The sequence below is a fragment of the Hevea brasiliensis genome, chromosome 16 (genome assembly GCF_030052815.1).
Source record: "Hevea brasiliensis isolate MT/VB/25A 57/8 chromosome 16, ASM3005281v1, whole genome shotgun sequence".
Classification (NCBI taxonomy): domain Eukaryota; kingdom Viridiplantae; phylum Streptophyta; class Magnoliopsida; order Malpighiales; family Euphorbiaceae; genus Hevea; species Hevea brasiliensis.
In genome coordinates this window covers 45,663,297-45,691,252 of record NC_079508.1, presented here as the reverse complement: position 1 = coordinate 45,691,252, position 27,956 = coordinate 45,663,297, and the positions used below count along the sequence as shown (strand labels likewise).

General features: G+C 35.7%; 1 protein-coding gene across 2 annotated transcripts; it reads left to right on the top strand.

Annotated features, from left to right (window-relative positions):
- The first annotated feature begins 121 nt into the window (after positions 1-121).
- LOC110636942 (embryogenesis-associated protein EMB8) lies at positions 122-27,567 on the top strand. 2 transcript variants are annotated; one of them, XM_021786844.2, is made up of 15 exons: positions 122-538; positions 629-718; positions 809-870; positions 1,059-1,159; positions 1,469-1,558; positions 4,982-5,104; positions 6,186-6,263; positions 16,648-16,733; positions 16,949-16,997; positions 25,825-25,881; positions 25,972-26,102; positions 26,243-26,326; positions 26,574-26,640; positions 26,926-27,022; positions 27,113-27,567. In XM_021786844.2, the coding sequence occupies exons 1-15, from the start codon at positions 276-278 to the stop codon at positions 27,385-27,387; spliced, it is 1,653 nt and encodes a 550-aa protein (XP_021642536.1). In that variant the 5' UTR covers positions 122-275; the 3' UTR covers positions 27,388-27,567. The 2 variants fall into 2 exon arrangements, with proteins under 2 accessions (XP_021642536.1, XP_021642534.1); XM_021786842.2 differs by having other exon boundaries at positions 124-538; positions 26,926-27,567.
- The last annotated feature ends 389 nt before the right edge of the window (positions 27,568-27,956 follow it).

The window sequence follows — 27,956 nt, the reverse complement described above, 5'->3', positions numbered from 1 at the left end:
TAAATAATTAATTAATTAATCAATAATTAAAATAAAATAAATGTTGACGAGCTTTTGAGTGGCCCACACTTCACCTTAGCAAATATTTAATAATTAGAGGAGCTTTTGTCTGAAAGGCACTTTGCGTCTTTGTCCTTCTCCCTCTCAATCAAACCAAACCTCTTAACTAACATCCAAAAAATTTGTATTGGGAACTGCATCAAACCCATAACGACTCACAGCCACAAATTTTTCTTGCTCATATCGATCATACTACCAAACCCTCTTCTTCTTACATGGATTTCTCCAGCTTCACCGATCAATCTTCTTCTCTGTACCCCTACAATCTTCTTCTCAATGCCTTCTCTCTCATACCCTTTTCACATTATTTCTTTGCGTTTGCTGTTTTCTCCTTTGTGTTTCTGTACAATTTTTTTGAGTTTCATTTCTTTCATGATTTGTTTCTTGGATTTCGAGGCAGCCCAATTGGCCTTACCTATGATCCCTCTTCTCCAATTTATGACGGCGTCGTTTCTCACTGTAAAATCCTTCATGGCAGGTGAAAAATTCGAGCCTTTTCAAATGGGGGTCGAAGTAGTATTTGTTTTCCATTTTGAGTTACTTTTTGTGGGATTGAATTATTGTGCAGGTATTTGGCTACCCCGTGGCTTTCGAGTCCTCATTTCCAGACTTGTTTTTTAAATTTCTTTGGGAGGCCACCGGCTTTCAGCTATAGAAGGTGGTGGCATTGGCATTGCCCTTTTGTATTTTCTTTTCTTCTTGGTTCAAGGCCTTTAGCTAACACATATTTTTCTGCGTGCCTTTTCAGGCAGATCTATCATGCTTCTGATGGTGGAATCATTGCATTGGATTGGCTGATGCATTCTGATGGTAAGTAATTACACACACGTACCCAATGTAGTTTGTACTTCCTGATCAGTATAGATAATTATATTTTTAAATACTAAGATATGGCAGTTGGTACCTTTCTAATATTAGTGTAGCTACCCTTCCTATCTTCATTATTAGAAACATTTTTGTTGGGTTTTTCTATTCGATAAAGTTGAATTTCCCTGCAGTTATGGGAGGCTCTTTTCTCATGAATAATCCCATTTCTAAAGATGATAAGATTCCTATTGTGGTTATAATTCCTGGCTTAACAAGTGACTCTGCTGCTGCTGTAAGTAGAAACTTTCTTAATTTCTTTCTAATCTTGCTGCAAATTTCATGATATCTCTTGGGTTCTTCTGGAAACTAAAACTTAATTCATTGCTAGTTTGTTTAATAGGGGCATAAAGTTAACTTATAAACGATCTAATGAATGCTGGAATATATATTGTGTATTACTTGAATATAAAAGTTCGGTAGTGCAAGGGGTTTTTAAATTTTTTAGTATGCGAAACATCTTCAATATCATGTGTATATGCTTACATCTATGTTTATGCAAGAGGATAATGATGCATAATTATTTTCTTCAAATGAATTGCAGTATGTAAAGCATCTTGCCTTCAATATGGCAAAGCGTGGGTGGAATGTTGTTGTTAGCAATCATCGAGGGTTGGGTGGTGTTTCAATTACTGTAAGTTTCTTTATACTGGTTTACTGAACAAATAATCAGTTCAGGGTTAAGAAATGTAAAATATAATATATGCAAATTTTTTTTTCTCCATAATGAGATAGTGTGCAATTATATAATCATTATATTATTGAGATTTTTTCCACAGAAGTAACTCTTAGTGGCTATCAATTATTTGCGTACTTTGTAAAAAAGAGTGAAAAAAAGAAAATAAAAGAGTAAATTTTTAAAAGTTTTAAGATTGAAATAGAAAAGACAACTATCATTAGTGTTAACTAATAGAATTTGGCATTGACTAATTGATAGGTCTAACAACAATGAATAATTTTAAAAGAATTAGAACTTGATTGTAAAAAAATAAATAAATAAATAAAATAAAAATTTAGGACTTGATTACAAAAATGGGTAAACTTTTAGGACTTTCCGGTGTTTTTATCCCTTCTTATATGATACTTTCAGTATTTCCACATGTTCATTGTAGTATCTTCATTCTTATTTTGTGGACACACTACTGCTTCATTGCTCAACATTTTGTGCCATAGATTATAGTTAGTCAAATCTTGATCTTTTACAATTTCCTAAAGAGGTCTCTGATCACACTTCTCCACTTCAGTTATTATAACTTGATCTTGTTCATACATCCTGTTAACTTTCCATACCTTTGGAAGATAGAATGTATGTACCAAGAGTGCCCCGTGGAATTTCTGCTTTATCTACTTAAGCCCTTTTCTCTTGCTTTTCCTTATGATGTTCAAATAGCAATACAAATATTCTGTCCTAACTCTATTAATTTTGAAACTCCTGGACTCTAAGGCATTTATTTAACAGTCCTACTATTGGTCAATGTCAACTTAGGCTTCATTGATGAGAACTATGTCATTAATGAACTGTGGCATATCCTCTTATGTACAGTTGTTAGATCATCCATATTCAAAGTGAAAAGATAAGGGCTTAAAGTTAATCATGACAACACTTTCTTACTGTTGGAGTATTGCTTGTAGAAAGAAGTCCCACATCAGTAGTGTACAAGAAAATTAAAGAGCTTATAAATGTTGGCAAACAAAACCAAAATGGCTTAGGCCATATTAGTAATGGAGAGTCCAGTTTCAAACCCAGTTCAGCTTGTAGCTTTACTAGTTTGACGATCCACACTCCTGGGCCCATAGTTCTCAACATGGTATTAAAGCAATAAGGCCTAATGGTCATCGATTCGAGATCCAAAAGCATGGTGGGCTGAGCCTAGTGAGCTAGTCCCGTGAGCTGAGCTAATTGAGCCAGATTCAAGACGATAGATAGGGCTAGCCCAACTAGCTAGACCTTGAGGGTAGAGCCAAGAGGAGATAGACCTAAATTAGATAGGCCATTCCATGCACTTGAGGGGGACTGTTGGAGTATTGCCTGTGGAAAGAAGTCCCACATTGGCAGTGTAGAAGAATATTGAAGGGTATACAAGTATTGGCAAACCAAACTAAAATGCCTTAGGCCATTTCGGTGATGGAGAGCCTAGTTTCAAGTCCAATTCAGCTTATATCTATGTCAGTTTGATAATCCACACTCCTGGGTTCGTAATTCTCAGCACATATATATCCTTCAAGAAATTTATGTGTATTGTAAGAAGAACTTGCTTCTTGATGTAGTCAAGGAAAACTCAATTTAGGAATTATTTTTATTTAAATTTTAATTGTAAAATTAAAGTTTTTAATTTAGATTTTCCAGTAATAAGAAATTTAAGATTTTTATTATTATTTAGGAAGTAGTTTGATATTAAGGCTTTGTTGTTGTTGTCACTTGGATTAGTATTTTATTTCATTTAGGATGTTTGAGTTGGTATGAGATTTTTAATTAGCATTTGTTTTAATATTTTCTTATTTAGGATTCTTAATCCTAGTACTATAGGACTTATAATTCTACCTATGTCCTCCTGGTATTTAGGTAGACTTATTTATTTATTTATTTTGAAAATTAATGCAAAAATTGAGAATTGTTCTTGTTCCGGTTTTGAGTGTTCGACACATTTGGTATTAGAGCATTTCAGCTTCTAATTCTTACAATAGGAAATTCCTGACTTCCTGTCAATTTTATCATATGCCTTTTCTTAATCAGGATGGTGATCATTTTTCTTTTTTCTTTTTATTTTTTCTAAAGGTACTTCTCCATTAATCTCATATGAGAAAGGTTTCCTCCATAGTTGATCTTTCCATCTCAAAAACCAAATTGATTAAGTTTTATAATGCTACAATTATAGTTCTTGAAACTTTGAATATCTTCATTATTCTCAAAGATAGAAACAATTTCCTGATGCTTAGGCCCTCAAGCATCTTCTTTATTGAATAGGTTACTAACTATTCTCGTCATCAAATCATTGTGTTCACTCCAAGGAGCTTCCAAACTTCAATAGGAAAATCATTAGGGTCATGTGCTTGTTCTATCTTCATGTTTTTTTGTAGTTCTTGTAACCTTTGATTTCATAATCCTCCAAGTAAAACAAACATATATTTTCCTTACCTGAAGACTAAGATTTAATATATTTCTCATGTGGCTAGTTTCATTCACTAATTGAATTCATATGCTTGTACACAGACTCATATAGGTGAGAGAAAAATATATGTGAAACCTAGAACTTGATCAGTCACCAAGTGATAAAATTGCTTGGTTTTCAAACAAGAGAGACTTTTAAATCTTGCAGTACTTAAAAAAATAAAAAAATTTTAAAATATCCATAAAGAGTCTTGGAACATTCTAAAGGTTAAGTAGTGAGCTAGATAAAGTCTTTGCTATGAGTTGATTAGCATTGGCTGGTTGAGCTCAGGCTATATAAGTTGTGTAGGCTTAAGAACCAAATATTTTGGCATCTAATTAGCGCACACATGGCAAGGAAGTAATTTTTGGCTAGACTTAGCCATGGGCTAGACCAGACCAAGCCGACGGTTCAAGTTCATTAACGGGGGTATAGGGGGCCGGTTATGGTCCCCCTTTCCTATAACCTGAATCGGAACCCGCCCAGAACTGCCGGTTTCGAACTGGAATTAGCTCAATTCAATTTTTTTTCAATTTATATTGGGCTTATATTTGGGTCCCTTTAATTTTTTTACACTAGAAACTAAATAAATAATGTCTAAAAAATTATTATAATTTGATAATACCATGGGCCGAACCGGAACCAGAACTGTAATGAACCAAAACCATTTCGAACTGGAGTTGGTTTGAACTGTGAGGCCAGCCTAACCGGCGAGAAACCGGCCTGTGGCTAGATCTATTCTTGGTATTAGAACTTGAGAGCTATACAGTTATTCTAGTGCTCATTAGTTCATTATTATTCTTATCTCTGAAGCTTCTCATTATTAATATACTGCTAGGAGTTTGATGGCTATGTAGTTTCTTACTGAATGTGAGTTTTGCTTTCCCTTTGTCTTACATGCTTTGCAGTCTGATTGCTTCTACAATGCTGGATGGACAGAAGATATACGGGTTGTCATAAATTATCTTCATCATGAATACCCCAAGGCTCCTTTATTTGCTGTTGGAACTAGCATTGGTGCCAATATTCTAGTATGTTGTTTTGTGTTCATTTTATATATTTGAAACTTCAATTTGCTAAACTTCACAGGATTGTTTCTTTATCTATGAATGGCTTGCTGATGGCTGTTGCTTGGGCTCTCCTAGGCTTCTTACCGAAACAGTCTTGTTTCTTTCTGTTACTTTTATTTTTTTAATGTTAGAAAGCAAAAAATTTGATAAAAGAGGTATTTTCCTATGGATTTTCCCCCATAAGGAAACTGATGCATGTCTTTTTGTGGGATTGAATAAGAGTATAGACTAGATAAAGGATTCAACAGTGTAGTAGCCATTTGTTAAATGGTTTCTAGAAAAGAAGGGAAAAAACAGAGTTACCCTCAATTTTGGAATGTCTTCTGTCTACTTTTAAGCATATTAAAAGAAAATTACTTCAAAATTAATTCCCTAGGTATGCCCCCTTCCCTTCTCCGATTAAGTTTTTCAATATCTTTCAGTTCCTAGGGAAGCTAAATTTCTTCCGTGGAGTCCTTCTATGTCCTAGCCTTGGTACCTCATTATCTCTTATAGCATATGCAGATGTATGGTCTTTGACATGCTGGGGTCTGTTTTCAAATTAATAAGCTTTCTGTTTGTTGTTGAAAGAATTCTCTACTCTAGGTTTTGCCTGAGGTTGATCAACTTTATTTTGGAGACTGTGAAGCCTAGTCCTTAGAAGAACCAGAGAAGTACAAGCCTCTGCCTTTCAGTAGTTCTTTTAAATTTAAATTTGTGACTGTTCAGATTTATCCTTGTTTTTACTGGGCAGAGACTAGAATGAATATTTGGCTGATGGCCTTCAAAACTTTTTTATAATATTACAGAAGTGAAGACTGGTTTCATAATGTATGAATGAATCTTCTGTGCTAACTGGTGATTTACAAACCTTTCTTTTTGCTCATATTGGCTTGGAATGGATTTGTCGTACATAATCACTCTCTTTGTTGGATGCTACACGATCTTCAGGATCTATATCTTTATTGTCACTTATTAATCATATTTGGTGAGATCCGGATATAATAATGATAACATGATATTTATAATTACTGATGTTTTATTCTGAATCATTTGCTTTTAGGTAAAATATCTTGGGGAGGATGGAGAGAGGACTCATGTTGCTGGAGCTGTAGCCCTTTGTAATCCATGGGATCTCATGGTTAGTGTTTTAGCTTAACACAAAAACTTGAGTAATTTTATGTTTCGATTAAAGTTAATATCACAAGGGTAGAATTTTCTCATATTTCTAGCATATATCTACTAATATACTTTTTTTAACCCCTTCATCTCATCTATTTAGTTTACACATTGTCACACCTTATCCTTACATAAGGCATGACATGATCCCGTAATATATCCTATGAATTACCGAATATCGTCTATCGATAATCCACTAAATATATTACAAGGGATTTTAAACAATTTTAATTTCCTTCAAGTTGAAAAAAGAAGATAATTATCATTAAAGAACTTTTATTGGGGTTTATATCATGGTAATAAATTTTGATCTTTTCGGAATTTCTAAAATTTTTACAGAAATTTTGACAAAGTTCCGTTTGTAATTGGAAAAAACAGTTCTTCAAAACCTGTTAAAACACTCCTAATATTCATTTAAACCACAACTCCATTTAGACTCATCACAATTCATTCTCAATCAATACAATTTCAAGCAATTCATTATAAAAAAAAAAATTAAAAGAAATTCAAGGATTTCATTAATAAGAAATAACTAGCTTACATTACAAATATTTACATTGACCAAAATAAAATCCTAAAAGTTTTATATAACTGCTCAAGTCAAATATGTATATACACACGGATACATATACATTAAAAGAAATATTTACAAGGGTATAATCTATATACCCGGTAATAACTTCAAAATAATAATTACTTCACATCACCAGCAGCCTACTCTGCTGCTTTATCTGTCTCTAAGCTATCGCTGAGTCAAAGACTCAGTGGTGTACAACTTAAAGAAAAAAATAATTTACACACTAACATAATCACAAATTTTCAAATTAAATCAATTGAATTATTAACACATAGAAAATCATGCTTTATTTCTAAAGCCAGAAATTTTTTTTAAATAAATCAAATTTTATTCCACAAATCATAAAACAAAATTTTGAAAAGTCACACAACTTGATCATGACACAAATATCCAATTTGTCCTAATAACTAAAGGCTAATGTGGAATACAAAGGCTAGCTAGCACAAATATATGAGTACTCATTCAATTCGTTCTCAACTGGCACACACCTCAACACTTCAACTAGAGAGGGAATAAAAATCCAATTCGTTCCACTAGGCAAGCTAGTAAGGAATTCAAACATATAGTCATGACACTGTGGTTTCAAACCATTTCAATAATTTTCCCAAGTATCAAAATATTCATCGATTCACATTCTTATTTCATTTCAAATAATTTCCTAAACTTGGGCTAACAACACATAATTTTTATCAATCAAAGTATTCAATATAAATAAGGCCATAAATTAATTTCACAACACATTCCATTCAAAATTCAACTTGAAAATCAAAAAGGGGTAGTTGTTGTGCACAAACCTCTTAACTAGTTTTGACTTGGTCCAATTCTTCGTCCTTCCTTTGAGGGCTCCTTTCCCACTGAAACACATAATTAGAGTGTTTCAATATCTATTTAACTTATTTCTAACAATAGTTTTAACACTTGAATTTTGCATTTAAAATTTACTTATATAGTCCCATAAGTTGAGTTCTTTTGTTCTTGGTTATGATGGTTACTATTTATTTGACTAATTAGGTAAAATGTTGGCTTTTTCACACATAATAGGTATACTAGTTCTAATTCAGTGTTATCAAGGCAAAAGGCGACACTAAGGCGATAGAGCACCTTATGGCCTTAGGCGAGAGGCAAGAGGCGAGAGCCTTTTTGAAGCAAGGCGCTATAATCTTAATTGCCAAAATTACATATATATATATATATATGTGTGTGTGTGTGTGTACTTATAACAATGCCTATATAAATTAAACAATTAATTAACAAAAACAAAAAGTAAAATAATCAAATTAATAATAAATTAATAATTCCTATATAAAATGAACAACTAATTAACAAAAAAAAAAGTAAAACTAATTAAATTAACAAGAATAACAATTAAAAAGTAAATTAATTACAAACAAATTGACAATACTCATATTAATTAAACAATAAATTAATAAGAACAAAAAGTGAAATAATCACATTAACAATAGAATAATAATTACTATATAAAATAAACAACTAATAAGAATTAATGTCTAATTAACAAGATAAAAAGCAAAATTAATCAAATTAACAAGAATAATAAGTAAAAAGTAAATTAATTACCATAAATTAACAATACCCATATTAAATAATCAACCAATCAATAAGTAAAATAATTAATTTAACAATATCCATGTTAATTAATTAAATAATTAACAAGTAAAATAATTAATTTAACAATATCTATAAAATTTAAATAATTAATTAATAAAAATAAAAGGTAAAATAATTAAATTAATAGCAAGTAATTAACTTATTAATAAAACCAAGCACAGAGAAGGAGAAGGAAAGGAAAAAAGAGAGGCATCATTGCATAATCGACAAAGATAACAGGGTAGGAAGGACTGAAGAACCCAACCAGGAAGAAAGAGAAGAAGGAGGAGAAGGAAAGGAAAAAAAAAATTTACAGTGCTGCTGAGTTTTTCAAAGAAAAGTGCAGCAGAGGGAGGAAGATAGGATGACAGAGGAGGAAGAAGATAGCAGAGAGAGAGAGAGAGAGAGAGAGAGAGAGAGAGAGAGACATACCTGGATTCGCAGCTCTGGAGGTGGAGGCGACACTATTTTCCTTTTCTCTGTCGGCAACAGGTAAGTGTGTAGGGTTTTATATTTTTGTCTTAAAAAAAAAAAAAAGGGATTCTGCTCTGTTTTAAAGAGGCGACGCCTCTCGCCCGCTTGGTTTCTCGCCTCGCCGGCATGAGCCGTCGACTCTGGAGGTGCCAAGAGGGGCGACCCAGTCGAGGTGGCAGAGGGGCGACCCAGTCGAGGCGGCAGAGGGGCGCCTCGCCTCGCCTGGGCGCCTGTCACGCCTTTAATAACACTGTTCTAATTACACCAACATACCACATTTTGGGTCACAATTGTATTGACATTAGTTGCCAATTGAAATTCAAAATTCCCTAAGAGAAATTCCAAAATTTCAGTTTTGGTTACTTGGGTTTACTGTTCCATTTGACTTTTTTACAGTGGAAATTTGGCTAAACTTCCTTCATTAAAGTTGTTCCTTAATGTGTCTAGTTTAATTCCCTTTTTTAATCACTCAATTTGGAGTTTTGTAGCTCAAGTTATGCCATTTTTACTAAAGCTAGCCGGATTGGTCAAAACCCAGAAATTCTGAGCAAATTAGGATTCTAGCAGTTTTGGTGAGCTAACTTTGGTTAGTAATTTGACTAGGTTATGGTCAGAATTTGGGTTTGTGTTCTTCATGAAAGTTGTTATACTATATCTAAGTTTTCCAATGGTTTTAAAAATCAGGTCATTTGGACCCTTCTACACCAAGTTATGACCATTTGAATATGTACTATTCATATGGTCAATTCTATCCAGCAACAAGGTACCAAATCCGGATTCAAGTAGATTTTAGGTTTCCTTAGGGTCAGTTTTTGGGTAAGGTTTCTACATGAAAATTGTTGCATTATGACCTTACTTTCATCTTCAATTGGCCTCACACCAATTGGAGTAACAGAATTCAACTTATAGTCTCCTAACTGGTCAAAGTTCAAGTTGCCAGAATTTGGCCATTACACATACACACTTCAATTCAATTCCATGCATTCAAATGCGCTTATAAGCACACCAATTGACCAATTTAAGCATCAATAATATCAATTGGTCATCAATTCATCAAAATTCCCAATTTTACACGAACACCCTTGTTATGGAAAGTCAATCATTATATTATTTCTGTGTATATTCTGTATTCTGTATTCCTATTTAGGATTTCTTATTTATGATTTCTTCCTAATTAGTATAACACAATTATAGGAATCAATTGTATATAAATACCCATGTACAGATTAATTGAAATGAATGAGAATCATCTCTTTCTACATCTCTTTCTACATGGTATCAGAGCAGGCCATCTAGGGTGACTATTTGTTCTCACCACCCACCAGAGAGACCTTGGCGCCGACCTACTGCTTCGATTCCGATCAACATTGCCAGCGTCGCCTCAATCCCCTCATTCCACCACTGTGTGATGTTGCCTGATCCAGTACACCATTAAAGGACTTCTGAGGTTTGGCTCTCAGATCCTATTTCGGTATTTACTTGATTTGTGATTTTGGATTATTTTGTTGTCACAAGACTTTGGATTAGCGTTTGGTTAGTTTCTTTGTCTCAACAAATGGCGGATAATAAGAATGTTATTTCGATGTGATTCCGATGATGACTAAGATCACGAACACAAACTTAATGGTTCAAATTACCGGAGTGGAGTAAGATCTGTTAGTGTCTATTTGCGTAGCATTGATAAGGATTATCACCTTACTAAAGATCCACCATCGATGATACACAACAAACTTGGCTAAGGGAGGACGCGGTTGTTTTTGCGGCTTGAACTCGATTTACGTGAGGTAATTAGTTTAATTAATCACGTGAATTTGTTAAAGAATTGATGGATTACTTAGATTTTCGTAGATTCGGTAAAGGGAATATCTCCGTATTTATGATGTTTGTAAGGCATTCTACCGTCGAGAAAGAGAATAAGTCTCTTACGGCTTATTTTATGGATTTTAAACGTATATGAGGAACTTAATGTATTGTTGCCTTTTAGTTACGATGTGAAAGTTCAAGAGCCCAACGGAGCAATTGGTCGTTATGAGTTTTCTTGTGGCCTTCCTTCGAGTATGAGATGCTAAATCTCGATTCTTTCGATTCGAGATTTCCTCTTTGCATGAAACATTCACACGGGTCCTTCGTACAGAGAGTACCCAATCTTCACAGCCTGCTAGTAGTGCTCTTATTAGCCGTAATTCAAATGGACAAAAGGATAATAGAAGAGGAAGTAGAGGAGGAATTACAGCAAATGTAAGTAATCGTAATGGAGAGGCTAGTTCTAATCAGACTCAAAAGGAGTCATTTGTTATTATTGTCATGAGCCTGGGCATACAAAATATAATTGTCCGCAACTTCAGAGGAAAAATCAGCGATCACAGATGGCAAATATGGCAGCAGAGGATTCTACGGTATCTTCCTCTGAGAAAACTGTTTTGGTATCTGCAGAGGATTTTGCAGCTTTTCCCGATCGTGCATCTCTAAAGTCTACGGTTCCCCTATCATCGCGATGTTGAGTCGAGTAAATCCACTACATGCCTTGTGTCTTCCTCATCCAAATGGGTTATTGATTCTGGTGCAACAGATCACATGACAGGTAATTCTAGTCTTCTATCTGCTTTCTAATCCCACTTCCTCTCATTACTTTAGTGATGGTTCTACTTCTTGTGTCATGGGTTCTGAATCCGACCGTCAATTTCTTTGTCATCTGTTTTGTGTCTACCAAATTTCTCTTTTAATCTACTTTCTGTTAGTAAACTTACTCGTACCTTAAATTGTTCTATTTCTTTTTTTTCTGATCAGTGTTTGTTTCAGGATCTTACGACGAAGCAGATTATTGGTAGAGGACGTGAGTCGTGGTCTCTACATTCGGAAAATCATGTACGCGGTCACTTGTTTGCTCCAGATCGTAACACCTCTTGAAGCTCATTGTAGATTGGGTCATCCTTCTTTGTCTACCATGAAGAAGTTGTGTCCTCGATTTGATCTTTATCGACTAGAATGTGAGTCATGTCAATTTGCAAAACATCATCGTTTGCCTTACGTGTCTAGAGTCAATAAACGGGCTTCATCCCTTTTGAGTTAGTTCATTCGATGTTTGGAGTCCTTGTTCATTACTTCTAAAACTGGATTTCGTTATTTTGTTACTTTTGTTGATGATTACTCTCGTGTTACTGGTTATATTTAATGAAGAATCGTTACGAGTTGTTTTCTATCTTTTGTGCCTTTTGTAATGAAATCAAAACTCAATTTAATATTTATGCGCATATTAAGAAGTGACAATGCTAAAGAATATTTTTCAAAGACAATTTGTCTTACATGACACAAAATGGCATTCTTCATCGGTCTTCTGTGTGGATACCCCATCCCAAAATGGCGTGGCGAAAGAAAAATCGGCATCTTCTTGAGGTAACTCGTGCTCTTCTTTTCGGATGAAAGTTCCTAAACACTTTTGGGCGGATGCGCTTTCTACGGCATGTTTTTGATCAATCGTATGCCGTCTTACGTCCTTAATGGGGATATTCCTTATACCGCTTTGTTCCCTACAAAATCTTTGTTTCTGTTGAACCCGTATTTTTGGTTGTACTTGTTTTGTACGTGATGTTCGTCAGTTACTAAATTGGATCCAAAGTCTCTCAAATGTGTCTTCCTTGGGTACTCCTGATTCAAAAGGGTACATTGTTTCTCTCCTACTCTTAATCGTTATCTTGTTTCTGCAGATGTCACATTTTTGAGTCCACTCCATTTTTTCTCAATCATCCGTGTATGAGAGTCGGGGAGGAGGATGATATCTTAATATATCTTGCCCAATCAATGTCTAGTCCTCTCTCACACTGTTTCTTACGTCTCTAGACCTACTCGGCCTCCGTTGTTCATGTTTATTCGGAGATTGAGATTCGACTCGAGATCCTCCACGGCTACTTCGTTGGGAGATTTGCACCTCATCGATCATGATTACGATCTAGATTTACTCATTGCTCTTCGTAAAGGTAAACGTTCATGTACTTACCCTATCTCTTCTTTTGTTTCTTATAATCAATTGTCTTCTTGTTCTCGGTGTTTTGTTACTTCTTTAGACTCTGCTCCTATCCCTAATCTTGTTGGTGAGGCCTTTGTCTCATCCTGGTGTCTTTGCTATGAAAGAAGAAATGGAGGCTTTAGATGTTAATGGTACATGGGCTGTTGCCTTTGCCCACCGGTAAGAAAGCTATTGGTTGCAAATGGGTATTCTGATGAAGGTAAATCTCGATGGTTACGTGGCTAGGTTAAAAGCACGCCTTGTAGCAAAAGGATATGCTCGGACATATGGGGTTGATTACTCGACACTTTTTCTCCTGTAGCTAAACTTACTTCGCTTGTTTATCTCTTTAGCAGCTACATATGATTGGCCCTGCACCAATTGGATATCAAGAATGCTTTCCTTCATGGTGATCTTCGGGAGGAGGTGTATATGGAGCAACCACCGGTTTGTTGCTCGGGAGTTGGGTAAAGTTTGTAGGCTTGAAAGTCTCTTTATGGCTTGAAACAAAGTCCTAGGGCCTGGTTTGGGAGATTCGGTGAAGCGATGCAGAATTTGGTATGCAAAGAGTAAGTGTGATCACTCGTATTTTATAAGCAATCGAGGCTGGTCTAATTCTCCCGGTAGTCTATGTGGATGACATTATCATCACCGGGAGTGACTCTGCAGGTATTTCATCTCTTAAAACCTTCCTCCAAACCAGTTTGGACCAAAGACTTGGGATTATTAAAGTATTTTTGGGTATTGAAGTTATGAGAAGTAAGAAGGGTATTTTCTTGTCTCAAAGAAAATATGTCATCGATCTATTGATGAGACAGGAAAATTAGGTGCTAAGCCTTGTAGTGCACCAATGACTCCAAATTTACAATCATTAGGTGATAGTGAGTTGTTTGAAGATCCAGGAGAATCAGGAGATTGGTAGGAAAATTGAACTACCTTACTGCCACTCCCGATATTGCTTATGCCGTTAGTGTGGTAAGTCGGTTTATGTCTTCCCCAACGTTGCTCATTGGGAAGCCTTGGGACAAATCTTGTGCTATCGAAGGAGCTCAGGAAGAGGTTTGTTATATGGTAATCATGGGCATTTGAATGTTGAATGTTTTTCGGATGCCGAAATTTGGATCTAAAGTTGATAGGAGGTCAACTCTTTGGATATTGCGTTTTTGTTGGAGGAAATTTGGTGTCTTGGAAAAGCAAGAAGCGAGTGTAGTTTCTCGATCTAGTGCTGAATCGAATCTGAGCCATGGCACAATCAAGATGTGAGGTAATGTGGATATTTCAATTACTAGATGAGACAGTTTTAAGACCCCCAACTGCGAAATTGTGGTGTGATAATCAAGCTGCTCTCCATATTGCTTCTAATCCGGTATTTCATGAGCGGACCAAACATATTGAGATTGATTGTCATTTTGTTCGTGAAAAGATTCAACAACAGATCATCTCAACAGGACATATCAAAACTGGAGAGCAGTTAGGAGATATTTTCACAAAAGCTCTTAATGGAGCTAGGATTGACTACATTTGTAACAAGTTGGGCATGATTAACATCTATGCTCCAACTTGAGGGGGAGTGTTATGGAAAGTCAATCATTATATTATTTCTGTGTATATTCTGTATTCTGTATTCCTATTTAGGATTTCTTATTTATGATTTCTTCCTAATTAGTATAACACAATTATAGGAATCAATTGTATATAAATACCCATGTACAGATTAATTGAAATGAATGAGAATCATCTCTTTCTACATCTCTTTCTACAACCCTAATGGCCATAAACCCTAACTTTGCAATTAACACAATTCATGCAAATTCATTCACTAATCATGTCCAACACTTCATAACACATCTTAAAACATGTTTAATTTAAATTAACTCATCAAATCTTCATCCTCACAATTTGGCCGAAATTTTTACCTCTCCCCCAACATGCATAATTTTTCAATTTTTCCAAGAATCTCTACTTATTCAGCTTCAATCCAATCAATTTCACAAAAGAAAAAGCTTGGAATTGCTTACCTCAACTTGATTACTTCAAGTCTTCCAAACTCTTCAATTTTTCCTTCTCTTTCTTGCTCCAATTTTCTTACCAAGACTCAAACACAAGTTTTAACTAAGGGAGCTAATAAATTTATAGCTGAAATTAGGGTTAGAAAAGCTTTTAAAGTGAGCTTCAATGGAGGAAATGAGGGATGAGAGAGAGAGAGGAGAGAGAGGGCATTCGGCCAAATGAAGAAGACAATGGGAAATTATTTTTTTTTTCTTTTAATTGTCTTTTTATGGTGTTAATTATCTCATAATTTTAAAATATAAAATTATAATTATTATTATGTCACGCTTACTTAAGCATGATGTCATAAATCCCTTAAATTTCTTATTTCTTTTCTTTTCTTTTCTTTTTCCTTTCTTTCCACAACTCTTCATGTTTTTAAGTATTTTTCACAATTTTAATTGCCTATATTTTAATGGATCTTTAGGCCAAGAGTCATCTCTAAAGGTGAATTGACAATTTTGCCCTTTATCGGTCTGATCCGTTTTTCTAATGGCACTAGGTTACTTCCTGAATCCTGATTCAATTATTTGAACTGATTCTCTATTCTTTTCTGTGGTTTTCACATTACCATTAGTTTCGTAATAATCCTTAGGCCTGGGGTGCCATAGGGTTCCACACGAAATTAGGGCAGTGACTGAGCTCGCAGTCGTTTCCCAGTTCGGTCACCCATCGCTGTGGCCTCAGCTCATTTAACCCATTATGCTTTGTTTTCTTCATTATCACTTAACCTTCATGTAATGGCTATTAATTTTTATTTATGGCTTTTCTAGGTAAATTAAATATGGTTCTAAACCCCTTGACTGTCCGGACCGACACTAGTAACTGGAACAGTGGGATGTACGGAACTAATAAACATAAAGGTGTTACACACATACTTTCTCTTTTTTGTTTGGGTAGCAAAGAAAACCATAGACTGGTTAGGAACTCCTGGTAGCATGTACACACACACACGCGCACACACACACACACACACATGCTTGCACAAATATGATGTAGGATAGAGTTAAGGAACCAGCCTGCAAATTCTGTCATCATGGTCATTGAAGGCAATTTATGATTTATAGGCTTTCAATTTAAGGAAGAAGAGGAACTAGAGGAATGAGTTTGAACTTTGAACTAAAGCTGATTAGATAGTGAAAAGAGAAATTGCTGATTGTCTTGTTTTGAAGCTTCCAACAGTACCTAAAGGAAGGTAGTAGCAGAGGCTAAAAAGAAATGAAGAAGATAAAAGAAGAGAGAGGGAGAGAGGCCGGGGGGGTGGCGGCGGGCTGGGAGGGGGAGGGGGAGAGAGAGAGAGAGAGAGAGATGAAGTAGGCACAAAGCCTTTCAAATCAAATAACAATATTATTCCACTACAAAAAAGCACAGACATGGGTATTTATAGAGATATAATTAATCCTACTCCTGGAATTAGGAATTCCAAACTAGAAAGATTTCAATCTTATCCCTAGGATTATGAATGCCAAACAAGAAAATTCTAAACCAATTTTTCTTGTAGATGAAGTAGACCTGGCCAGCCAATAGGAATACATCTTGTAGTTATCAATTCTCGTTACATTAAGTTTGGCTTCTTATTTCACATTGAATATGGAGTATTATGCAATTATTATTAATTATGTTCTTCTTTTGCAGATTGGTGATAGATTTATATGCCGCAGGCTGTTGCAAAAGTTTTATGACAGGGCTCTTGCAATTGGCCTTCAAGGTTATGCAAAATTGTATGTGCCCTTTTCAATTGAGTGCTTGAGAATGACATCTAAGTAATGGCACTTAATCTGTAAAATTCCAATCAAGTTATTTCCCCCTTTTCCTTCTCTTTTTGGTGGATTTTAGGTTGAATTTGAATATCAGTGCTTGATTGTAGATTTCTGTCTTATTTTTTTTCGCTTTGACTTGGTATGAAAAGACTCCTAAATCCTAATGGTCACTGCAGACATGAGCCTCAATTTTCTCGGCTTGCTAATTGGGAAGGCATAAAAAAGGTTGGTTTCTTATCCAGTTCTTTATTGATAGTCTTATGTTTGCAAGGGAATTCGCTATGTTTGAGAGAATGGAAGGTGGGAGGAAGGAAATTGTTAGTGTGAGAAAATGAAGTGAATAAACTATATATATATATATACATTTGCATGGATTAAAGAAAATAAAGCGAAGAAAAGTGGATGAAATTTTTTGAAATTACAATTTTGACCTTTACTTTGTATATAAATTATTAATAATGAAAGGTAAATGTATAAATTTTTAAAATTTACAACCATACTCAACTCAACTCAACTCAACTAAGCCTTTATCCCAAAAATTTGGGGTCGGCTATATGGATTCGCTTTTTCCACTCTGAACGATTTTGGGTTAAATCCTTAGAAATGTGTAATGCTTCTAAGTCGTTGTACTACTCTCCTCCAAGTTAATTTAGGTCTACCCCTTTTTTTCTTTCTATCCTCTAACCTAATGTGCTCTACTTGTCTAACTGGAGCCTCCGTATGTCTACGCTTCACATGATCAAACCACCTCAATCTCCCTTCTCTCAACTTATCTTCAATTGGCACCACTCCTACCTTTTCTCTGATACTCTCATTACGGACTTTATCTAGTCTAGTATGGCCACTCATCCACCTTAACATTCTCATCTCTGCAACTCTTATCTTAGATGCATACGACTCTTTCAGTGCCCAACACTCACTACCATATAACATAGCCGGTCGTATGGCTGTACGGTAAAATTTTCTTTTTAATTTATTGGGAGTCTTACGATCACATAAAACTCCCGTGGCACGTCTCCACTTCAACCATCCGGCTTTAATCCTATGACTAACATCCTCCTCACATCCCCCATCTACTTGAAAGACTGAGCCTAGATATTTAAAGTGATTACTTTGCGACAGTACCACCCCATTCAAACTAACTCATTCCCTATCACCAGTTTGGCCTTCACTGAACTTGCAATGCATGTATTCTGTCTTCGTTCTACTTAACTTAAAACCCTTTGACTCTAGAGTACTTTTCCAAAGTTCTAGCTTCCTATTGACTCCTTCTCGTGTCTCATCCATCAGAACAATATCATCCGCAAATATCATGCACCAAGGAATACTCTCTTGTATATGTTTCGTCAGTTCATCTAAAACTAATGTAAAAAGGTAAGGGCTTATGGCTGATCTTTGGTGTAATCCAATTGAGATCGGAAAATCACTTGTGTCCCCTCCCACTGTGCGCACAATAGTAGTTGCTCCTTCATACATATCTTTCAATACTTGTATGTACCTAATAGATACCCTCTTTTGTTCTAACACATTCCATAAGATCTCTCTTGGAACACTATCATAAGCCTTCTCCAAATCAATAAAAACCATGTGTAGATCTTTCTTCACATCTCTATATTTCTCCATCAAGCTTCTAATGAGAAAGATCGCTTCCATAATTGAACGACCGGGCATGAAATCAAATTGATTAAGAGAGATAGAAGAATCATGATGTAGTCGATGCTCCACAACTCTCTCCCACAACTTCATAGTATGGCTCATGAGTTTAATTCCCCTATAGTTTGAGCAACTCTGTATGTCTCCCTTATTTTTAAAAATAGGTACTAAAATACTCTTCCTCCATTCATCAGGCATTTTCTTTGAGTTTAGAATCTTATTAAATAATTTAGTTAACCATGCCACTCCCATATCTCCCAAATACTTCCACACTTCAATTGGTATTTCATCGGGTCCACAGGCTTTACCCACTTTCATTCTCTTAAGAGCTTCCTTTACTTCTAAAGATCGAATCCTTATAGTATAATTTACATTCTTTTCTATTGTTCTATAATCTATATTCACGCTATTACCATTTTGACTATTATTAAAGAGATCATTAAAATAATTTCTCCATCTTTCTTTAATGTCCTCATCTTTCACCAACACTTTTCCTTCTTTATCCTTAATGCACCTAACTTGATTGAGATCTTGACATTTCCTTTCTCTACTCCTTGCTAATCTATAAATATCTTTCTCACCTTCTTTAGTTACAAGTTTATCAAATAAATTTTCAAAGGCACGTGCTCTTGCTTGACTAACTGCCTTTTTTGCCTCTTTCTTTGCTATCTTGTACTGTTCATATGCCTCATTATTATCACATTTAGGTAATTTCTTATACCATTCCCTTTTTCTCTTCACTGCCTTTTGTACTTCCTCATTTTACCACCATCTCTCTTTTGAGGGTGGTCCATGTCCTTTAAACTCTCCAAGTACTTTTCTAGCTACTTCTCTAATCTTTGATGCCATCTGTATCCACATATCATTGGCCTCCATATCTAGCTTCTATACTTCGGACTCGAGAAGCTCATTTTTTAACTTCACTTGCTTTACTCCTTTGAACTCCCACCACTTTGTTCGAGCTACACTATTTCTTCTAACCTTACTTGAATTGTTCCTAAACTTGACATCCAAGACCACCAACCTATGTTGACTTGTTAAAGCCTCTCCTGGAATGACCTTGCAATCCTTGCATAGAGCTCTATTTGTCTTCCTGGTTAAGAGGAAGTCGATTTGGCTTCTATGTTGCCCACTTTTGAAAGTCACTAAATGTGACTCTCTTTTTATAAAGTAGGTATTTGCTAATATTAGGTCGTATGCCATAGCAAAATCCAGGATGCTTTTTCCCTCCTCATTTCGACTGCCAAAACCAAAACCTCCATGAACATTCTCATAACCTTGCCTATCACTTCCTACATGTCCATTCAAATCTCCACCAATGAAAACATTCTCTTCATTCGGTATGCTTTGCATTAAATCATCCATATCTTCCCAAAACCTTTGTTTACTCTCACTGTCTAGTCCTATTTGTGGGGCATAAACACTAACTATATTTATTGTTTCTCCTTCTAGTACTAGCTTTACTAGTATAATTCTATCTCCTACTCTTTTCACAGCTACTACTGCATCTTTCAATGTTCTGTCTATGATTATACCCACTCCGTTCTTATTTCTCTCCTTTCCGGTAAACCACAGTTTGTACCCTGAATTACCCACTTCCTTACTTTTCTCTCCTACCCCTTTAGTCTCCTGAATGCAAGCAATATTCACCCTTCTCCTTTCCAAGGTATCCACAAGCTCCATTAATTTTCCTGTAAGTGATCCAACATTCCAAGTACCAACCCTGATCCTCCTCCTATCCTGCTCCTTCCTAATTGGTCTCCTTCTATGATATCTTCTATTGTTTTCTATATCTATCTTGTGTTCTGTTCCACTATTTGTTCTACTATCTGTCCTATGGACTAACTTTTTTACCCACACCCGTCCATGATGTGGGAACCCTTTCTCACTTAACACCACACCCGGGCGCCGGCATGGCGCGTCGCTTTCGGTGAACGCCCTACACCCTTGCATATTTATCACTACACCAGGGCTCCGATATAGCGCGTCGTTAGTAGAGGACGCCCCAACGTTTATATCATTTGAATCCATATCATAGGGTGTGAAAAGGAAAGTAATATTTGTGGGTCAAAAAGGAAAATATTGAATATTTCCCGCTGTGCTTTTCTTTCTTCCTCTCAAACAAGGGAAATCCACTTTCCATCTTTATTTTCCGCTCATTGTTTTCTTTCCCTTATTTCCCCCTCTTCCCAAACATAGCATTAATGTGTACTTTTAATAGTCAAATCAACAAAGCAAATGAAATAGTTGATTGCTAGAATTGCCATGTTCTTTTACGTTTTCAGCCTTTTCAGTTGCTATATATTCCAGCTCACTTTAAATTTCCATATGGCAAAGATACATTAAATTTGTTTTGTCTCTGCAATGCTATTTTTCAAAATTTAAGTCCTTGTCAGAGCAAGCCTTTATACCTTGCAAAAAGGCTTTGTAGTCATTGACTTTAGGTTAATAATTTCTTTACTTTCTTTTTCTCCCTCTCTGTGCACATGCTCACATATTGATCAGTGTATATGACCCAGCAAAAAGAGATAATTGGGATTCCTTAATAGTTTGACTATGGTTTAATATCTTGCTCATGCCAAATTCTTGCAAGTCTAGGAAAATATCCAAGTGAAAATGAAGATCATGGTGGCAAAAAAGACTAATATATGTATCCTTTTTCTCTCTGTGTGCATGCATCACTCAATAAATATTGATAATCATGAATATGCAATGTTTTTAAAAGAAAAAAAAAGTAAATGTCTTGCTACCACTTTTGAGTTTGCTCCTTATCATTTGTCCTGCTCAGCTTGGCAGAAATTTACACATAATTGCATGGATTTATTGGGAATTACCTTTAAATTTTATTTTCATGTATCTTTTTCTGCATTTTTTCCTTGGACTAGCTTTAAATGGAGCAAGAAGCATGAATTCTTCTGGTAACATCTACCCTAGGGTGTTGGACATTGGAAAGTGGTTTAACTGGCAGTTGTTGATTAGAAATTAGCAGCTTGTGACCTATCTAGTCTTCTTGATACTGGTGATATAACCTTTGTTATGCCTTTGTAAATGTTTATGAATGTTGTTTTTTAGATCTAGAATCACTGAAGTCAAGCTCTGAGTTCTTTAAAATTGAAATTCACAACTTTCCATGTATGTATTTGATGGAATTCTGGAACTCAATTTATGCCTATGAATCATATTTCTTTACCATGGACTCTTTCTTGGGATGTTTAGATGAAACTGGAGCTCATTTGAAACATCCTCATATTGTAAATTATGGCATGTTTGATAGCTGCTGAAAGCTCTTCACCGCACAAAACCCAACCCAACCACCCCCCTAAAAAAAGCCCCCCAGCATGCACATTTTGAGATTAATATGAATATCTGGCCGTAAGTGAATATAGAAATGGACTTTCAACTCCCTTTTCTTTTGGGAATGAGGTCATTTCTTTTGGGTGGGGGGTGGTGTTGGGGTGTGTTGTTCTGTGGTCAATCTCTTTCCCTCGTTTTCCTGAGTTTCCATTACTTCCTTTGTCTGTGTTATGGAGGGGTTGGGACTTCCACAGTGTGCTGGAATGTCATCATATTCCTTAGGAATGAGTTAGTTAATTATGGAACTTTTATAGTTTCCTTTCTAAATACATCGTAACAGTATATTTCAGGCCATAAGTTCTTCTGATGTATTATAAATTACAATGCACTAATGCAATTTTCTCCTTCTTAGATATCATTGTTATGAGCATGAATGTGGCTCACTTGTCTTTCTAAATAACACAGAATTATGGGCATTTATAAGTCAACATAATGTTCTGGTGTCAGAACTGTTACTATCTGATATGGACCTATCTTGCTTGCTTTTATTATTTTATGGTATATTTCAGAATGTAGTTTTCATGACATCCCTTGCACTTTTGTCATTTGTGGCACGTTGTATGCTTGATGCTATATTTTTCGTTTTATAATCTTAACTCAACTCAACTAAGCCTTTATCCCAAGAATTTGGGGTCGGCTATATGGATTCTCTTTCTCCATTCTAAACGATTTTAGGTTAAATCCTCGAAAATGTGTAATACTTCTAGGTCATATTGTACTACTCTTCTCCAAGTCAGTTTAGGTCTACCTCTTCTTTTCTTTCTATCTCTTACCTAATGTGCTCTACTTGTCTAACTAGAGCCTCCGTATGTCTACGTTTCACATGACCAAAGCACCTCAATCTTCCTTCTCTCAACTTATCCTCAATTGGCATTACTCCTACCTTTTCTCTAATACTCTCATTACGGACTTTATCTAGTCTAGTATGGCCACTCATCCACCTTAACATTCTCATCTCCGCAACTCTTATCTTAGACACATACGACTCCTTTAGTACCCAACACTCACTACCATATAACATAACCGGTCGTATGGCTGTACGGTAAAATTTTCCTTTCAATTTATTGGGAATTTTGTGATCACATAAAACTCCCGTGGCACTTCACTTCAACCATTCGGCTTTAATCCTATGACTAACATCCTCCTCACATCCCCCATCTATTTGAAGGATTGAGCTGAGATATTTAAAGTTATTACTTTGGGACAGTACCACTCTATCCAAACTATATTTAAAGTGATTACTTTGGGACAATACCACTCCATCCAAACTAACTCCTTCCCGATCACCAATTCGGCCTTCACTAAACTTGCAATTTATGTATTCTGTTTTCGTTCTACTTAACTTAAAACCCTTTGACTCTTGAGTACTTCTCCAAAGCTCCAACTTTCTGTTGACTCCTTCTCGCGTTTCATTTATCAGAACTATATTATCTGCAAACATTATGCACCAAGGGATACTCTCTTGTATATGTTTTGTCAATTCATCTAAAACTAATGTAAAAAGGTAAGGGCTTACAGCTGAACCTTGGTGTAATCCAATTGAGATAGGAAAATCTCTTGTGTCCCCTCCCACTGTGCGCACAATAGTAGTTGCTCCTTCATACAAATCTTTCAACACTTGTATGTACCTAATAGATACCCTCTTTTGTTTTAACACTTGCCATGAGACATCTCTTGGAACACTATCATAAGCCTTCTCCAAATCGATAAAAACCATGTGTAGATCTTTCTTTATATCTCTATGTTTCTCCATCAAGCTTCTAATGAGAAAGATCGCTTCCATAGTTGAATGACCGGGCATGAAGCCAAATTGATTGGGAGAGATAGAAGTGTCATAACGTAGTCGATATTCCACAACTCTCTCCCACAACTTCATAGTATGGCTCATTAGTTTAATTCTCCTGTAGTTTGAGCAACTCTGTATGTTTCCCTTATTTTTAAAAATAGGTACTAAAATACTCCTCCTCCATTCATCAGGCATTTTCTTTGAGTTTAAAATCTTATTAAATAATTTAGTTAACCATGTCACTCCCATATCTCCCAAACACTTCCACACTTCAATTGGTATTCCATCGGGTCCACAGGTTTTACCCATTTTCATTCTCTTAAGTGCTTCCTTTACTTCTAAAGATCTAATCCTTCTAGTATAATTCATATTCTTTTCTATTGCTCTGTAATCTATATTCACGCTATTATCACTTTGACTATTGTTAAAGAGATCATCAAAATAATTTCTCCATCTTTCTTTAATGTCCTCATCTTTCACCAACACTTTTTCTTCTTTATCCTTAATGCACCTAACCTGATTGAAATTTTGACATTTTTTCTCTCCTCCTTGCTAATCTATAAATATTTTTCTCCCCTTTTTTAGTTCAAAGTTTCTCATATAACTTTTCAAATGCTTGCGCTCTTGCTTGACTAACTGCCTTTTTTGCCTCTTTCTTTGCTATCTTGTACTGTTTATATGCCCCATTATTATCACACTTAGGTAATTTCTTATAGCATTCCCTCTTTCTCTTCACTGCCTTTTGTACTTTCTCATTCCACCACCATCTCTCTTTTGAGGATGGTCCATGTCTCTAGACTCTCCAAGTACTTTTCTAGCTACTTCTCTAATATTTGATGCCATCTGTATCCACGTATCATTGGCCTCCACATCCAGCTTCCATGCTTCGGACTCGAGAAGCTCATTTTTGAACTTCAATTGTTTTACTCCTTTCAACTCCCACCACTTTGTTCGCGTTACACCATTTCTTCTAACTTTACTTGAATTGTTTCTAGACTTAACATCCAAGACCACTAACCGATGTTGACTTATTAAAGCCTCTCCTGAAATGACCTTGCAATCCTTGCATAGAGCTCCATTTGTCTTCCTGGTTAAGAGGAAGTCAATTTAGTTTCTATGTTGCCTACTTTTAAAGGTCACTAAATGTGACTCTTTCTATAAAGTAGATATTTGCTAGTATTAAGTCGTATGGCATAGCAAAATCCAGGATGCTTTTTCCCTCCTCATTTCGGCTGCCAAAACCAAAACTTCCATGAACATTCTCATAACCTTACCTATCACTTCCTACATGTCCATTCAAATCTTCACCGATGAAAACATTCTCTTCATTCGGTATGCTTTGTATTAGATCATCCATATCTTCCCAAAACCTTTGTTTATTCTCACTATCTAGTCCTATTTGTGGGGCATAAGCACTAACAACATTTATTGTTTCTCCTTCTAGTACTAGCTTTACTAGTATAATTCTATCTCCTACTCTTTTCACAGCTATTACAGCATCTTTCAATGTCCTGTCTATGATTATGCCCACTCCGTTCTTGTTTCTCTCATTTCTGGTAAACCACAGTTTGTACCCTAAATTACTCACTTTCTTGTTTTTCTCTCCTACCCATTTAGTCTCCTGAATGCAAGCAATATTCACTCTTCTTCTTTTCAAGGTATCCATAAGCTCTATTAATTTTCCTGTAAGTGATCCAATATTCCAAGTACCAGCCTTGATTCTCCTCCTATCCTGTTCATTCCTAACTGATCTCCTTCTATGATATCTTCTATTATTCTCTATGCCCATCTTGTGTTCTGTTCTACTATCTGTTCTACTATTTGTCCTATGGACTAACTTCTTTATCCACACCCGTCCATGATGTGGGAACCCTTGCTCATTTAACACGACACTCGGGCGTCGACATGGCGCGTTGCTTTCGGTGAATGCCCTACACCCTTGCATATTTCTCACTACACCCGGGCTCCGATGTAACGCATCGTAAGTAGAGGACGCCCCAACGTTTATATCATTTGAATCCATATCATAGGGTGTGACGAAATTTTTACGCTGGTTGTCACCTACCGCAACCCTCCTCCTTTATCCGGGCTTGAGACCGGCTAAACATAAATTACTTAGGCGGAGTTTCGTTTTACAATCTTCATGACAATAATTTTCATGATAGCTAAAATTTTGATGTGATTATATATTATTATTATTATTATGTTTGTCTCCTAACAAATGCATTTTTACTTGATTATCTTCTTTTGCTTTGAAAGTCACGTTCTATCCGAGATTTCGATAACCATGCAACCTGCCTTGTTGGGAAATTTGAGGTATTAGTATATGACATTTTCAACTAGTTCTTCAAATTCGGACTTTCTTCTATTTTGTAACTAACCAAAGATATCATACTTTTTTCTGAGACTGTGGATACATACTACAGGCACTGTAGCAGTTCCTATTACGTAGGAAATGTGTCAGTGCCACTACTCTGTATCAGTGCTCTGGATGATCCAGTCTGTACTAGGGAAGCTATTCCTTGGGATGAATGCAGGTGGAGCCTCTTTCTTCTGTTCGTTTTCTTTTAATTTTAAAGGTTATTTTTCCTCTTTAATACCTATTGTCATGTTATTTTGATACCTGATCTGATACATATGCATACGCCGTACATTCACATGCTTTTCTTTTTTTCAGAGCTAATAAAAATATCGTGCTGGCCACACCAAAGAATGGTGGACATCTAGCATTCTTCGAAGGATTAACTGCATCTGGCTTGTGGTACTTAAAAGTTCTACAATAGTAGGATACTAGGATCTGTCTTTCTGACATTCACTTCAGTCATTATGCCTGTAAATTGTAATTGCTTGAAGTAGTCTATTAATGGAGATTTATTCAGTAATAATGTACTTTCACTAAATTGTGATCCTTGATGGGCAAACTTTTCATCTTGGATATGAGTGGTGCTTCCTTTCTCTCATCTTCATCTTGGTTAATTTCTTCTCTCCTATCTCTCTTTGTTTTGCAGGTGGGTGAGGGCAGTTGATGAATTTCTTCTTGTTCTACATTCTAGTCCTTACATGCATGTACAAAAGGTGCAATGTTTTTAACTACCTTAATTTTGCTTCTCAAACTGACAGAATAATATGATCAGATATTCAATTTGTTGCAAATATTGTCTTTGAACCTGTTGAATAATTATCAGATATAACATTTGAGCCTCGTTACATCATGTTCCTGTTCTCTTTATTCCGTATGTTTCAATTTACTAACCTTTATGCCAGTTAAGTAACAGAGTGGCCTTTATGCCACGATCCAGTAAGACAGCCCTTTGTTGTTCCAATTCATTAAAATGAAAAAACTTTTTACTGGATTTGCAGGAGGAGATATCTAGCTTGCAGTCATCTGAGGGAATTTCAATTGATCAGGGCCCATACGTGAACATCGCAGAAGATGGAATGGTGGCTGCAATGAGTGGTGAGCAAACAAGAGATGATGTGTCTGAAGACTTTAAAGACTCACAGAAGCTTCATCACATAAAAACTAAAGAAATGATTTCTGATGCAGCACAAGAGGAGCACCCAACAGAAGCAAGGTCTGATTTTGTATTGGAGACTGCACAAACCTCTGAACAGCATACAAACATACAGGATATTAAGTCTTCCAATGTAACTGCTACTGTTAGAAGGTGCCTAAATCAGATCTCTAGACAGAATCAAAGATCCGTATGGATGCTCGCATTCATTGCTATTGTAACAAGTTGGCCATTGTTAGGATCAGCATTGATTTTCTATAGAAAGAAGGTAAGAAAAATCTTACCTGCAGCTTTGGTTAGAAGATAGTTCCATGATGATAAAAATTGTTACTACTTTCTATGTGTATCAAGGGATTATTTAAATTCCAGGTTCTGCTGCCAAGCAGTGACATTTACATTTTTTGTCCGATGCCTATTGTAGCATAATTAACAAGATGATCAAAATGAAACCAGAAAAGCTTCATTATGGAGCTTGCTTTTAAACCAATTCTTGATGGCTTCTTCACTGGTTGATTAGCTATATTACATGCAGAGTCTTATAAGGAACACAAACTGATTAATCAATGGAGGAAGAAGAGACGAGGAATTTTTTTAGTAAGGGGATAGTGGGGATGGGACTCAAACCTGAATCTATCGGGTGAGTGATATGTCTTTAACACTGGACTAAGTCAAGCTAAGAATTTTTATTTTTTTTTTAATATAGCAATAAGGTGGTGTCATATGTCAATTGTTTTCATATCATATTTATTGTCCCACATTGACTAGATATAAGGAAAAAGTATTTTATATATGATTTGGACAATCCTCTCTCTAGGGGGTCGATTCATTTTTATCAAAATATAGTATTAGAGCAAACCCTTGTCTCAATGTTTAGCC